This window comes from Lemur catta, chromosome 1 (genome assembly GCF_020740605.2).
Source record: "Lemur catta isolate mLemCat1 chromosome 1, mLemCat1.pri, whole genome shotgun sequence".
NCBI classification, from domain to species: Eukaryota; Metazoa; Chordata; class Mammalia; order Primates; family Lemuridae; genus Lemur; species Lemur catta.
Window position 1 is genome coordinate 271,462,699 of NC_059128.1, and position 16,884 is coordinate 271,479,582.

General features: G+C 38.7%; 1 protein-coding gene across 2 annotated transcripts in view; it reads right to left on the minus strand.

The window, feature by feature from the left end:
* Window positions 1–5,566, minus strand: part of LTN1 (listerin E3 ubiquitin protein ligase 1) — a 62,218-nt gene extending 56,652 nt beyond the window's left edge. For both annotated transcript variants that reach the window (XM_045540506.1, XM_045540505.1), the window contains exon 1: window positions 5,368–5,566. In XM_045540506.1, the coding sequence (XP_045396462.1) occupies window positions 5,368–5,541 (174 nt within the window). In that variant the 5' untranslated portion in view covers window positions 5,542–5,566. The remainder of the gene's footprint in view (window positions 1–5,367) is intronic.
* Window positions 5,567–16,884: the final 11,318 nt, after the last annotated feature.

The following is a 16,884-nucleotide window of genomic DNA, read 5'->3' on the forward strand; positions in this document are numbered from 1 at the left end:
AGTCAGAGTCCAGAAAGAATTCAAAATTTAACTTTGTAATTCCTTTACAATTCCCATGGTCAGAACAAGCTTTTACTTGAGTACTTTTTCATTTTTCCTAGCCTATGATTTCAACTGTTACAATGTTTCCCAAAGATGAATGTTTCTGTCACCAAGAACCTACCAATAAAGATCATAGGAGCTATTTCCTGGTTTCCTAAACATTAGAGCAATGTTTTTTAAACCGTGGATACAATCTGTTAGTGTGGTTCATGATATCAATATAATGGGCCATGACAATTTTAATGAAATAGAATAAAATTTTAAATATCAAATCACTTGGAAAAATTTTCATTAAAAATTTTATAAAACAGCATTATTTCCAACTTTCATATAACTGGTACGTATACTGTGTAATGATGCAAAATTAACTCATAAATGGATCTCATGTTTTCATTCATCCATTCATTCAACAAATAATTATTAAGCAATCACCATGGGACTGGTCTAATGATAGCTGCTTCTAGAATGGAAGTTCCTTAAGGGCAGATGCACTCATTTCCACATACCCAAAGCCTAGCCTAACTTTTTGGGCTAAAATTACATTATTATGACCACAAAAATCAATACAGTAGTCAAAAAATAGGATACACTCCTTTGTTTTGAAGCGTAGTTAGAGGTTTGTTCCACTGATACATAATAGTCTCCTAGTACTAAAAATCAGGGGGGTTAATTGTTACAGAGAAAGAAAATATTTGATCTGTTGAATGAAATTAACTTATTGTCATCTAAGAGGTAAATGCTTCAGTTTGCCCACCAAGATGACATTGCAACCCATCTAAATTCATCTATTTCTTATTTTTATATAAGAATATTATCCAAAGAGTTATCCAAATGTGTGATTCAAATTGCTCATACCTAGCAAAATTGTGTTTGAGAAACTCATTTGACAAGGAATAATATGGCCTACTTTCTAAACTGAACTGAGTGACCAGCAATGAAAATGATGGCCTGAATTACACTTTTTTTCCAAACTGTAGCATTTAAGATTAATTCCAAAAAAGATTTTCTATTTTTAAACTTTATTAAAATTAACTAACATTATTTAGTTTGCCTTTCTCAATACAGGTAATCCAATAAAGAGCTACAAAGGAAGTTTGTGGATTACAATACAATTTTGAAAACTAAATATGATGATATTAGGATGTCAGAATTTTCTATAATCTCATTGGTAAACAGGTTTACTATGAAACAAAATAAAAAACTAATTATTGCCAAAAGTTAAGAAGTCAAGGCTGAATTCTGAACTAACCTGAAAGACCAGAGCTGACAGTGATAACTAAGGGCACAAGAAAAGGTAACAGTTTCCAATTTAAAAGTAACAAATTACTTTAAAAAGCATTAATTGTCTTTTATTAAATGTCTACTTTGCATTTAAAATGTAGTTACTGTTATGATCTTTGTATGTTAGATGCTTACACCCATGGCTCAATAAAAATTAAAAACATTGATTTTATTTCTGGCCTTTAAGTCTATTTCTGTCTACACTCTTTGGTGCCTGGCACCTACAGGCATTTTAGGTGGCAATCAGGAGTCTACAGTTTAAAGACTTAAACTGAGGAAGACTTACATGATCTCTCACTAGTGACCTTAACTTTTCCCAGTCTTATCTCCTGACACTCTTTCCTTCCCTTGCCCACTTCCCCCTTCCCTCTCCTAATTATGCTGCCATCATCCATGCTCTAGTACCAAACTGAATTCAAGGTTCTCTGAAAATGTTATGCCCTTTCACAATTTAATCTTTGTATAATCTTTTTCTTTCCACCTGAAAATCCTTCCTTCCTTTTCACTGCCTGACAAACTCCTGTTTATTCTTCAAAAATACTCATTATTGCAACACTTGCCTTCCTTGGGTCAATCGCCATTCTTTTCTGTCCTCCCACAATCTTTCTGCTGACACATGCAACATAATTATTTAATATATTATAATATTTGTTTACTTATCTATCATCAAACTAATAGTTCAAGAACAGCAGACATTTGTCTATCATTGTTGAATATGTGGCATCCAGTATCAAAGTCTTTTGTTGAATGAATGACTGCCACTCTGAAGTTCAAATCCTAACTCTGCAACTTCCTGGTTACATGAGCTCAGGCAAATTCATTTCTCTAAATCTCTGCTCCATCATCTTTAAAATGAGATAAGGGCCTGGCGCGTTGGCTCACACCTGTAATCCTAGCACTCTGGGAGGCCGAGGCAGGCGGATTGTTTGAGCTCAGGAGTTCAAGACCAGGCTGAGCAAGAGCAAGACCCCGTCTCTACTAAAAATAGAAGGAAATTATCTGGCCAACTAAAATATATATAGACAAAATTAGCCGGGCATGGTGGTGCATGCCTGTAGTCCCAGCTACTCGGGAGGCTGAGGCAGGAGGATCGCTTAAGCCCAGGAGTTTGAGGTTGCTGTGAGCTAGGCTGACGCCACGGCACTCACTTTAGCCAGGGCAACAAAGTGAGACTCTGTCTCAAAAAAAAAATAAAATAAAATAAAATAAATGAGATAAGAATACGTAATTCATTATTTGAGTTGTTGTCAGGATTAAACATAAGGTTTCTTCTGTTTTGTTTTTTTGTTTCGAGATAGAGTCATACTCTGTTGCTCGGGCTAGAGTGCCCTGGCATCAGCCTAGCTCACAGCAGCCTCAAACTCCTGGGCTCAAGCAATCCTCCTGCCCCTGCCTCCCAAGTAGCTGGGACTACAGGCATGTGCCACTGCGCCTGGCTAATATTTTCTATTTTTTGTAGAGACGAGTCTCACTCTTGCTCAGGCTGGCCTTGAACTCCTGACCTCAAGTGATCCTCCCGCCTTGGCCTCCCAGAGTGCTAGGATTATAGGCATGAGCAAGCACGTCCAGCCAGGATTAAACATAAGTTTTTAAACCACCATAGTAATAACTGATTCCAGCAAGAATCATCAAAGGGCACTCAAACCATTAGGTGAAAGTTTGTGGGAGAACAGGACATTCACAGTCTCAAACTAGCATATTATTTGTTATTAGCCAATGGAAAAATATATCTTTACAATGGATACCACCTTAACCAAGTGCCTAAACTAATACCATCAATAACGGGACAAACACAGGTATCATGTGCCCTAGTATGATGCACTAAGACCCAACATCTATGCAGCATTACTTCCAAAAATTGTTTAACCTGAATCTAATCATAACAAAACAATTAGACAAACCTAAATTAAGCAAAATAATTGGCCCAGACTCTTCCAAATTGTCTATGTCATAAAAGACACTCCTCTCTCAACCCACCCCAACCCCACCAAAAGGCACTTGAAAACTGTCTAGATCAAAGGAGCCTAGATGATAACTATATAGAATGAGTGATCCTTGACTGGATCTCAAATGTTTTTAAAATGGTATATCTAAAAAAAAAAAAAATCATGGAGAACATTATTGAGATGACTACAAAATCTAAATACAAAGCTGTACACTAGATTATAGTATTATACCAAAGTTAAAGTTTCTGCATGCTATAATTGCTCATGATTATGTAGAACAACGGCATTGTTTTTAGAAGACATAAAGTATTTAGAGGTTAAGAGTCTTCATTTCTGCAACTCTCATACAATTCAGCAAAATATATAAATTATGAGAGAGAAAAAGACCCGACCAAATACTAATAATAGGTAAGTCTAGGTAAAGAATATATGAGTTGTCATTCTAAGATTCTTACAATTTTTCCTCATATTAAGTTTTCCACAAGGCGCAGTGGCTTATGCCTGTAATCCTAGCACTCTGAGAGGCCAAGGCAGGAAGACCACTTGAAGTCAGGAGTTTGAGACCAGCCTGAACAAGAGCAAGACTCCGTCTCTACCAAAAAGAGAAAAAACTAGCCAGGTGTGGTGGAGTGCACCTGTAGTCCCAGCTACTTGGGAGGCTGAGGTAGGAGGATTGCTTGAGCCCAGAAGTTTGAGGTTGCAGTGAGCTGTGATGATGCCACTGCACTCTACCCTGGGCAACAGAGTGACTCGGTCTAACACCAACAACAAAAAAATTTAGTTGGGTGCAGTGGCTCATGCCTATAATCCCAGCACTTTGGGAGGCTGAAGCGGGAGGATCACTTGAAGCCAGAAGTTCAAGACCAGCCTGGGCAACATAGGGAGACACCCCCGCCAACACACCTCTACAAAACAACAAACAACAAAAAAACTACTTAAAAAAACCATTAAATGAAAATGCAAGTAATGTGCTTAGCACAAAACTTAACACAATAAATTACTATAATTGTTGGTATTGTTATTATCTTCCAAAACCGATTAAGTGATGGCTCTAAGAAAATGTGATACTGAGATCACTATAAGTAACTAGATCAGAAACAGGAAAAAAGTATTCTCATAAAATTGGACTGTGCTATAACAAATCTAGTACCACAAAAAAATGCCATGATAACATTCCTAATCCTGGAGGCTTACACGAATCCACTTTAAGGTCTTCTTGAAATAAGTACTTAATGAGCTGCTTCTATATGCCAGTCCCTGTTCTATGCTTCAAAGATTATAGCAGCATATAACAACACCTGCCTTCAAAATACTTACATCCTAGTGAAGCAAGACAGTAAACTACACAGTATGTTAGAAGTCATAAATGCAGTGGAGTGAAATAAAGCAGGAAAAGAGAACAAGGAGTAGGAGGGGGCTACAATTCAAAATAGGCGAGCATGGGAAACCTCACTGAGGTGTCTAAAGCAAAATTTGGAGCCACCTAAGTGAAAAGCGTTGGGAATCTGCCAGGCAAGGTCAAGGCACGGTGAGGAGGTGAGTGTGGCTGGATGGAGTGAACCAAGAGGGAGCTGAAGATGGGGCCGGAGATGCGAACGAGCGCCAGGCAGACCATAAACCAAGTACGATATCCTAAGGGCTTTGGCCTTTATCCGGAGGGATGTGAATAGCCACTGTAGGTTTTTGAGCAAAGGAGGGGCATGATCCGAAGTAACCTGCACATGGGCTCACTTTAACTTCCTCCCACTCAACTCTCCTTGTTCCCAGCGCCACCCTCCCCCCACCAACCCCGCTACCTTGGCCAGGTAACCTGCCCGTTTAAGCTGTCACTGAATCGTTTCTTAATGAACACCACGGGTGTGTGCTCTGCCGGGGATAGCTCTGGCATGGAGCATCTTTTCCCTCACAATTCCCCAATCTGCTCAGAAGTCACCCAGCCCGCCCTCAGGGACGCACACACACCAGAGAGGTCACACTCGACCCGCGAACACACGCCTCCCCACAGCCGCGCTCCACACACCCTCCGGCCACGCGCAGCGCGGAGGCAGCTGCTGCCAGGCGAGCCTCCCTGGTCGGCCGAGCCACCCCCGTCACTCACCCTCAGGTTCCCCTTGGTCCGCTGCTTGTTCTTCCCGCCCATGGTCGCGGTCGCAGCCACACTCCCAGCTCGCAGACCCGGGGTTGACACAGCCGGGCCACAACTTCCGACCCCTCGCGCCGGAAGAGGGCTCCTTGTAATTACTTCCCCCAGCCCTCCCTTTCCGCCACCCATCCCGCCCCCCTGGCTGCCCCACTTCCGCTCCCACCTCCCTCTGCGCTCCTGACCATTCCCGGCCAGAGACGTCACAATGAAAGCCCCGCCTGCCTGAGTGACGTCATTCCTGGCCAATAGGAAGCCAAGCATTGGACCTGTGGCGCCAAATCCTGTCTACGGCGCTTTCAGAAGCTAGATTTGTTCCTTGCTGAGCGAGCAGGAAATTGGCATGAGCCGTAAGAGAGGCAGTTTCACAAGGGGTAGCAGTAGAATGTTATGGTAGTGGGTGTGGGAAGGTAGGAAAATGTTAGACTTTTAACTTGATGCAATTATCAGTATCACCTGGGCATTTGTTAGAAGGGCATACTCTGAGGCTCACTTTGGAACTGGTGAATCAGATTCTGCATTTTGTCAATATTCCCAGATCTTGTTAAAATTTGTGTACTGCTTTAGGCAGTATTCTCTCTAAATTCCCCATTTTTTCCATGCCAAAAGTGTTATGTGCAGTTTTTAGGCAAGAGTAATATGGCAGTCTCTTAAAATTTGAAATGGACAGATCTTAGTGGTTTTGCTTCTAAGAATCACACTAGAGAAACATAAGCACATGTGTGCTGGTTACTGTCTCTATTGTTCACACAGTCACCCTTTTATACTCAACTCCGTGATGCTGGGGCTTGGCAAATTGTCTCCTTCATTCAGCTAGCTTCCTGTTACGTTCCATCAACAGAGAGAATTAGACGGAAATGAAAGCAGTAGGAAGAAGGGACTTGCTCTATTCTGTTAGCATCATCTCAGCAGCAGCCCTTTACTCTGGAAGGAGCAGCTCCTTTAGCTAGAAGTTGGTCTTAGTCTCCATCTTTTTTCCAACAATCACAGAATCAGCCTTATTGCCCTCCTCAGAGGTACCAGCAGCAGCCAGGCAGTGCTCTCCTCAGATATCTGAGTCTTAGCCCCATGGACCCAGTTCCCTGAGCTCTTCAAATAGCCAGTGGTGCTTCCCCTCATAAGTTTGAGCCCCAGCACCGTGGGTTCCCTTCTTTGAGTTCCAGAGGACCAGCAACAGGCAGGCGTCACCCTCTCTCATAGGCCCAAAGTGAGATTTTCAGGGCCCTCCGACAAGCTTCTATGTTCTGATTATTCCAACCTCTTCTTTCCTTCCTTCCTTTCCTAGCTCTAGTAGCTGCTACCTGCAGATATTACCTCTATGTTACTTTTTATAATTCCTTTTGACCAATTTCCCATGCTAAATTCTCTCTCTATATATATGTATATATATATATAATTTTTGTTTTTTTGTACATGGTCTTGCTCTGTTGCCCACGCTGGAGTGCAGTGGCATCATCATAGCTCACTGCAGCCTCAAACTCCTGTGCTCAAGTGATCCTCCTGCCTCAGCCTCCCAAGTAGCTAGGACTACAGGCAAGTGCCACCAGAGCCATCTAATTTTGTTATTATTTTATAGAGACAGGGGTCTCACTATGTTGCTTGGTCTGGTCTTGAACTCCTGGCATCAAACTATCCTCCTGCCTCGGCTTCCCAAAGTGCTGGAATTACAGCCATGAGCCACAGCACCCAACCTTCTCTTTCAATAACTAATGTGATTTCTGTTTTCCTGACTGGGCCCTGATTAAAAAATGCACACAGACAAATATACTGCAGGATGTTTACTAAAACATTGTAATAGTAAGATAATTGTAAACCACCTAATGTCTATTCATTGAAGAGTGGCTTAATAATTTATATGTGATCTGTAGGCTATTAGGCAGCAGTTAGGAAGAATGAGGTTTATCTGTACATACATAGGAAGAATTCTAAGACATATTTTGAGATAAAAAGCAAATACATGGTAATATATATAGTAGGATACCATTTGTATTTTAAAAATATGCAAAGCAATATTATATATATTTTATATGAGTATATATATTACATAAATACACAGGAAATATTCCTCAAAGATACATACCAATCTGATAATTGTAGATAGTCCTTGTGGAAAGAAGCAGCAAGGAAAGAGGCTAGGGTTAAAATTATACTCAAAAGGATATTAAGCCTTATCTGTAAGATTTTATTTTTTTATAAAAACAATACATTCATGTATAATTAAATGTAAACTCAACAAATATTTAATTGAGTTGTTTGTTTAAAATATCTTACATCAATGATTACATAAGTCATAATGTCCTCATTCTCAAGAGTTATAACTAGAAAACAGCTTAAAACATAGGAAACAATACTAGACCTCATTCAATTCACTGATAATTTGGTGTCACATATCAAAAATGCTACAGGAGAGGGGGATTAATGTGTGCATGAGTAGTTAGAAAGGCTTTCCAAATCACAAGTTCAGCCCAAAGCTTGGACAAAATTGGGAAAAGCAGAATAAAAGGGAGAACATTCAAAACAGGGACTAGAGACGGACAGGGGCAGTGAGCTAAGGGTTAGCATGGCCTTTGGAAAGGACAGTCAAGAAAGTGGCCTGACTTCAGTACACATTTATCAAGGAAAAATAACTTGAAGGACAAGACCAGCATGATTATCTATGCTTCTGTTTACTAATTGGTTCCTAAATTCTGTCTGTTCTTGCTGGAAATATGATTTCATTTTCTTCTATTCCAGTGACACTGTTCACCTTTCATAGCATGGATCCAACCTCTTTGTGGCCTAGTCCCTCAACTACTCTAGGCCTCCCAGCTCTCTCTTCAATTTTCCTAGAGCACCATTTTATAACTAGATTGGGCACTTGAAAATATTCTCATTTATTTACCAGTGCCTCACCCTTGTATTTTTCAGCAAGACAATAAATCCTTTGAAGGTGAGGCTGTGTTAAATCATGATACTCTAAACAAGTGCCAACCAAAGTAGATATTCACAAATTCATTTTAATTGATTTGTAAAAGGTTTTAGAAATTAGAAAAGAATACTTCATGTCAATATAGTAGGTGATGGAAAGTCAGAGAAGGTTTCTGGACAGAAGAACATTAAAAATTATGTTTAATTTTTATCAAAATGTAAATATTTTGTGTAAAGAAATTTCAGTACTTTTAAGGTCAAGATTTGAAACTCTGCCTTTCTCATTCAGACTGCTATAATCTCTTGTTTTTACAAATTAACAGTTATAGATAAGAATTATAGCCTTTCCCTCCTTAAGACAACATTGGACATCTCTTATAGAAGTCTGATGTTAAAATAATCTTACTCATCCAGACAAGTTTCCAAAGGGGAAAATGAGTACTTAAATCAACCAATACTTAAAAATATATTTCCACATTCTGTTTCATTTATCTATTGACTCTGTATACCAAAGTACATTTGAAAAACATCACCACATCCTATGGTGTTTTAAAAATGACACAGCTGGCTAAAATTCACATGACTTCCTCTGAGTTCATTCACATCAAATATTTTTTCCTCAGAAATTGAAAATTCTCTTTATTCTTCCATCTCAATGTGATTGGCACCAAAAGGAATGTTTTCTTGATGACAAATTAAAATTTTCTTGCAGATTATTCTTCTGAGTTGGAAAATAAATTTTCAAAATAGACATTTTAAAAGTAAGGTATGTTAAGAAATATTAGTAGTTGGGCTGGATGTGGTGGTGCACACCTGTAGTCCCAGCTACTCGGGAGGCTGAGGCAGGAGGATCAAGTCCAGGAGTTCTGGGCTGTAGTGTGCTATGCCTATCAGGTGTCCACACTAAGTTCTGCATCAATATGGTGACCTCCCAGGAGCGGAGGACCACCAGGTTGCCTAAAGAGGGGTCAATCGGCCCAGGTCGGAAATGGAGCAGGTCAAAAATAGTTGAGTATTTAATCCACCAATGGTAATAGAGAAGAAATCTATTTTTATTTCACACAAATACATTTTTATTACCCAATATTATCCGGTTCATAATTTTATTCCAGACTCATCTATTCTTGTCCTCAGTTTCTCTTATCAGAAGTTTAGAGGAGTAGAGATGGCTGAACTTCTTAAACAACCTGTCAGTTTCAGGAGAGATAAGACTCCAAATTTGTGATGGTTGGGCTGTCCCTTTGCACAGGATTTTAAGTCAACCACAAAACTTCTGGAAAGGTATCCTTTTATGGGGCACATAACTTAAAACATAAGCTAAGATGAGGATTCATATTTTGGAGTCCAACTACATCTCAGAAATCATTTACATTAGTAGTTTTATAAATCAAAGTAACATTTATCAAACATTTTCCAAGCTTCTGATTTATAAATACCCTAGGACTAGAAATAGCTAAGCAGCTGGCATAAGCTCCACAATAACATTCTTAGAACCAGAAGACACTGACTCCCCCTCCATTGTTGCCTTTACGATGGGAAATCACCTTTGTCTCACAGGCCTGAGTGTGTAATCTCTTGCTTCCTCATCTATTTCTATATCAGTTAGTACCAAACAGGCCAGTATAGTATAGAAAAGTGCAGGAAAATAAAAAAAGCAAACCTTACCCAGAATTGTTCACATGTGCTCTCTGGGCTTTCCACACCAATGACACCAGGTTTCCCAGGCATGCGAAACCCAGGGTAACCCATAGTTGATGAGGGAAGGTCATTCTTAGTAGTGAAACTCAATAATAAATGAAGAAATAACTTTAAAAAAAATCACCATTTTGTAACTCCTAATTAAATAATGGCTCTAGCTTATTATCAATAAAGGCAACTAAAATCATTAAGTAAAATGCTGATGGGGAACTTTTAATCAGATGGGTCAAGCTGACAACATCCAATCAATCTTAACAGCATCAAAAAACTAACAATGAGGCATTATGTGCCTCTTGATGTGATGCAATAGCAAGTATAAAATAGCTATGAAATATTCTTGCCAAAAAAGTCAATTCTGAATCTAATCAAGCTTCTAGATCTAATATTAATAGTTTACAAAAAATACAGTCTACAGATGAACATATTACACAGTGACACATTCAACAAAATCCAGAATGTAGGAAATTCTAAAGGACAATCAGTTCCACTAACAAATATGTTGGTGAAAAAAAGAAAGAGGAGGAAAAGGAGGAGGAAGTGAGGAAGAAGAAAAAGGAAAACTAACAGATTAAAAAAGACCTAAGAGACAACCAAATGCAATGTGTGGCTCATTTGAATAATGATTCAAAGAAACTAACTTAAAAAAAGTTACGAGACCATCGTGGGAATGTAAACACAAATTGGGTATTTGATGACATTAAAAAATGGTTTTTAATAATATTTCACTATGACAAAGATATTTTGGTTATATCCTTTGTCTTTTAGAGACACACATTGAAGTATTTACAAATGAAAAGATATGATGCCTAGGATTTGCTTGAAAAAATCCAATGCAGTAGAGGGTAGGAGCAAAAGTTTAAGCATATCTATAAAATTCTCTCTAGACTCCTCTGATACCATACTTTCAAACTTTTCCTCCTAATCCTCTTCCCTCAGTTTCCTATGATGGCTCACTCACCCCTACCACATTTTCAAATATTGACTATTGGAGTCCCTTGAGATTTAGTTCAGACCTTTTGCTCTCCTCATCCATATTCTCTGCTTAGGCAATTTCATCCATACTCACAGCTTTTTGGTCAAATATATATCGACTCTAGACCTCTCTTTTACAATCAAGACCTATGTACACAACTTCTATTAGAAAGCTTAGTTTAAATGTCTTTTGGGCACTCAAATTCACATTCACCAAAATGGAACAAATTTTTTACCCTTAAACTTAATTCTCTTGCATTTTCTACCTAGGTGAAATGCACCACTATCAATCCATTTGCACAGGCCACACTCTCTCATCCTTTCCATCCAATAAATTCTCAAATCCTAACAAGGTAGCTCCTACATATCTGTCAGATTTATCCACCTATTTCCATCACCACTATCCCAGACAAAAATCATCCCTTGGCAATAGCCTCCTAACTTGTTTGCAAATATGCATTCGCCCACCCCTTCAGGATGCATGTTATAGCCAAAAAAATCTTTTTAATAAAAATGGCCTGCGAGATCATGCATTACATGGCCCCAGCCTATCATTCCGACTTGCCATGGAATTTCTCTGCTCATTACTTGCTAAATACAAGCTACACCAGCCTTCTTTAGTCTCTTAAGCATGGCACAGACTTTCCAGCTTTAGGGTCTTCACTGAGGTTGTCCTTTTGGAGTGAAAAGTTCTTTGTCACTGCTTCTCTCCAAAAATCCTCACTTTTCCTGAGCTCAGCTTGGTTAGGTTCTGTTGTATACATTCTCATGGATAGCTCAACTTATCAAAATTGAAAATAAATAATGGTTTCAATGTTTGTCTAATGTTTTCCCCTCCAACCACAATCAAAACTCAATGAGCTGTTCAGCTGTTCCAGGGTGTGTTGTTGAAGTTATTGAATAAATAATGATCACAGGTATTAACAATAAATTCAGGGATGATGGTATTCAATTATCATCATTCTTGAATGTTGTTCTGTAGTTCTAATACAGAAATATATCAAAAACAAATAAATAGTATAGATATTGGAAAGAAGACTAGTGGATTATCATTTGCAGATAATGATCGTCTACTTCCAAAACACAGAATATCAGTAGAAGAAATATTCAAAAGAGTTAACCATTAAAAGGTGTAAGGTAGTCAGATATTAAATAATTAGACAATTGATTTGACCAGCAATAACAGTTATAAAATGTAATAGAAAAGACTATATTCCCAGTAGCAATAAAATACATACCCTAAGAAGGAAATAATAAAACCTACAGTTCCTATATGAAAACTGAAAGGGGCTTTCCACGATAACAAAAACAACTGCAAAATGTTTACTGAAGGGCATAAAAGATAAGTATATATTTTGTTTCTGGACAGGAAAATGAAATAATGGGAAAATGATAAGAGATGGTGTATGTTAGTGGCTCAGAAGGTAGGTTGTGGGTTCATGCCACCTGAGTTCCCGGCCCAGCTCCTCTTCTGATTAACTACAAATTGGACATGTTACTTAACTTCTCTGATTCTTAGTTTTATCATCTGTGCCATGCGGTAACAATCTATCTCAAAGGATTGTGGTAAAGATAAATGAGATAGTCCTTGAAAAAGATTTTGCACAAGTCATGGTAACCATTGAATACATAATAGCTATTCGTATTACGTCAATTCTAAGACTGCCAAGGAACAAGACTGCAATCAGCAAAAGTACACAAGTGGACTTCAACTACACTGTAAAGGGTTATTTCTTAAACTAGGTGGTACCATTATGGCTGCTCATTCTTTTATTCATTTTACCTTTTTTAACAGGGTAAATATTTTATAGCAAAATAAATAGGATATTACATACCTATTTCACAGTAAGATTTTTTTTTAAAAAAAAAACAAAGTTATTACAAGATTATATAGGTACATATCAAAATTACCCTAGAGTAGGAGAAAGCCTTGCCATTCTGTGCTCTAAAGTGAGAAAACCATAAAGAAAATGAGTGATCGATTTAAATACATTAAATTAAAAGGTGCTGGATTTTTTCCATGTCAGGAAAAACAGACAAATTTGGGTAATACCTGTAACATTAACTACAGGTTAAAATGCTTACTGTCAAAAATCTTTTACAAATATTTTAAGGATGCCCATATAAATATAATGAAAATAAGTAAGGCACAAACAGGCAATTCATGGCAAAAGAAATGTAATTGACCAGTACATACAAAAAGGTTAACCTCACACTAAAAATCAAATGAAGATACCATACAATGATGTAACATTTTTCACCTATTAAATTGGCAAAACAATAATCAATGTTGGAAATAATCTGGAGCAAAAGAAACTTCAGATGCATTTCAATTTTCATTTCTCAACTTTTCACAAGTACAATTTGGCAGAGCTAAATGTGAATTTTCACTTCTAGAAATCTAACCCGAAGAGATAATGGATGCTTACAGCTTTGTTGATGTAAACAAAACAAACCAAAAAAACCGTTCAAAACTGAAAAACTTTATGACCTCATGACCAAAACAGTGAATTGCTGAAGTCATTTACAGAACACTTATTCAACCATCTATAATGAAGTCTTTAAAATGTTTCGAAACATTATTTGATATCATAGAAATGTTTACAATCTATTGTTTAATGAATGAAGGCAGAAACAAAGTAACATGTGCAGTATAATTTGTTTTAAAAAAAGAAAAACCCACGTAAACGCGCATGCCAGAGATACTAGAAAATAAAATGTAAATCCAAAATTTAATATTGTCCTCTTGGACACGGGATTATGGGTAATTTTTAAATCCATTTCCTATAATCACCATCTTGTCTAATGAAAATGTGTTACACATATTTATAAATATATAATATAATTTGTTGGGGGTAGGGACAGTGGAGAGTAGGTTTACAAAATCTGAAATGCCAAACGCCCCCGAGGGGAAAAAATAGCCTCTATTTCGGTAATTCCCTGGTTAAAATCGGGGTACAACCTGGACTTTGAAGGCACCACCCGGGTCCCAGGAAGCACCATTATTCTAATTCCCCTGCTGCAGCAACATCTGGGAATTCCAAGAGAATTCAGATCGCTACCTATTTCTCCAAAAGATAGTAAGAGAGAGAGAAAAAAAAAAAGCCCATCTCGGCACCACAGCGGCACTTGGCTGGCCGGCGCGATGCCCACTCGCAGGGCGAATCAGCAGCTGAAGATGCAAGCCTGGGATCAGAAGCCTTTACTCAGACTCTAAACGCATCCCTAGCAGCCGCGGTGACGCACCCTTCCCAGCAGGCCTCGCGCTCACAACACCCAGACACCCCACGAGTTAGTGCTTCCGGGGCACGCTGGCACAGGCGCGCGCACGCGCGAAGTGCTGCAAGAGCTTTTTCTCCAGCTCTGAAACTGCGTGTGGAGCGCGCGGGTGTTTGGGAGCTGCTGGGGACACTAGAGAAAACCTAGCTGTCGGTCACGGCCCTAGAGCACTTTGGAGCCGCGCGGCACCAAGTTGTCCATAAGCAGCCAGTCACGGGCTTCCACGACAAGCAGGAAACTTCCCTCGGCCGGCCGTGCGCCGCGCAGGAGTTTGCCTTTGACATTTCGCGGTGACGGCAGAACATTAAGACCTACATTCCTTCCCCGACCCGAGGGCATCAGATTGACAGACTGTGCTCAAGTGGAAGGCTCGCGGCGCACCTTTGCTGAATTTTTATGGACTCAGTTCTAAGTAGCTGTAATCATCGCTAGGGGCGGTGAAGTAATACCTGCATCTGCCATTAAATGCCATTAACTCAGCTGCCTTGCAGCTTTTATGGACTTTCACCAATGATTTATTTCGTTCGCTTTTCCCGATTAAAAAAAAAAAAAGCTGTGCAGTTGTTTTCAAGTGCTGAAAAGTAATCATCTGTTCTGCACTGTACCGGGTATTTTTTTTATGCAGTTTGATTTATCAAATTAATATGCGGATGACAAGACTGGCTTTGACTAAAGTTCAGCTAGTTTGGATTTGTGGGAATAACTTTAGATTTTTTTGGCGTTTGTTTTTTAAGACTTGAATAATACTATTACTTGTATAGCAATTACTTTTACAAATAAAAATTGACATGTGGATAATGTTTCCTGCCCACACTTTTGTTTTCTTTAGAAAACATAATTTTAAACATAATTTGACTTGAAACTAATGGTTTTTCAGGATTTATCTCTTTTTTTGTGGATTCCAGTTCAAAATATGTATCAGATCAGGCCGGGCGCGGTGGCTCACGCCTGTAATCCTAGCACTCTGGGAGGCCGAGACGGGTGGATTGCTCGAGGTCAGGAGTTTGAGACCAGCCTGAGCAAGAGCGAGACCCCATCTCTACTAAAAATAGAAAGAAATTAGCTGGACAACTAAAAATATATGTGTATATATATATATATAAATATATGTGTGTATATATATATATATATATATATATATATATAAATAGCCGGGCATGGTGGTGCATGCCTGTAGTCCCAGCTACTCGGGAGACTGAGGCAGGAGGATCGCTTAAGCCCAGGAGTTTGAGGTTGCTGTGAGCTAGGCTGACGCCACAGCACTCACTCTAGCCCGGGCAACAAAGTGACACTCTGTCTCAAAAAAAAAAAAAAAAAAATATATATATATATATATATATGTATATATATATCAGATCAATACATTGACAAATAGTCATTGTGGAACAAATACACATGCAATCATACTGAACAATTTTATGTTTAAACATGCCTACATATCAAGTATACAATCATTGATAGATGTCTAAGGAAGCTATATTGCTTCTTGTTAGTATGGTGATTAGTAAAAAAATTTTAAAAAGCTATATTACTCATACTGTAACATTTAACTACAGTTTATCCATTTTCCAAAGAATTTGCTAATCATGAGATTTGAAAATCTGTACTTCTCTTGCTTAGTATGGCTTAATAATCATAAGTGTCTAAATTTGACAGGAGGTCTGACTCAAGGAAGAAAATTTATAAAGCCACTTTATTACATTCTGTTTTTATGTTTCATTCGAGATCTTACATACTATACATAGCAATGTGGTTTTTAAGATAATGTACAAAGACTGAAAAAGTTGTAGCAGTTTAGTTCTACTTAAAGTAATTCATGTATCGTCTGCCCCCTTTGGTGGTCTGTAGGGATGTCAGATACCATGTTCTGTAGGGTATTTTATCCAAATCCGGTAATGGCTGGAAGAGTCAGAAACTCTAGACACACAGCTAGTCCATCTGGCTGTCTGTTGGCAGTAGAGGAAGAACTGGGATTTCTAGGGCAACTAACAGGGTCAATGGGAGGTGGGCAGAAAATCTAAGGAGGTACATAAGACTTTCATCCAATACAGGCACTGTGCTTTAAATACCATTCTGATTCTCATTTGTGGTTTTTTTTTTTTTTTTTTTTGAGTCTCGCTCTGTTGCCCAGGCTAGAGTGAGTGCCGTGGCGTCAGCCTAGCTCACAGCAACCTCAAACTCCTGGGCTTAAGCGATCCTCCTGCCTCAGCCTCCCAAGTAGCTGGGACTACAGGCATGCGCCACCATGCTCGGCTAATTTTTCTATATCTATTTTGTTGGCCAGCTAATTTCTTTCTATTTTTATTAGAGATGGGGTCTCACTCTTTCTCAGGCTGGTCTCAAACTCGAGCTCAAACAATCCACCCACCTCGGCCTCCCAGAGTGCTAGGATTACAGACGTGAGCCACTGCGCCCGGCCTGTCTCATTTGTGTTTAACCACCTTTGTAAGATCTACTACAATTGCCTTGTTCCATTTTACTTTTTGTGGCTGCTATAATACACTGTATAATGTAATATATGCTATATTTGACTTAGTAGTGGACATAGTTTGCCTCCAACTTTTTACTAAGATAAACAATGCATCGTATCTCACCTCAACTTCATTCCCCCAACCAAGT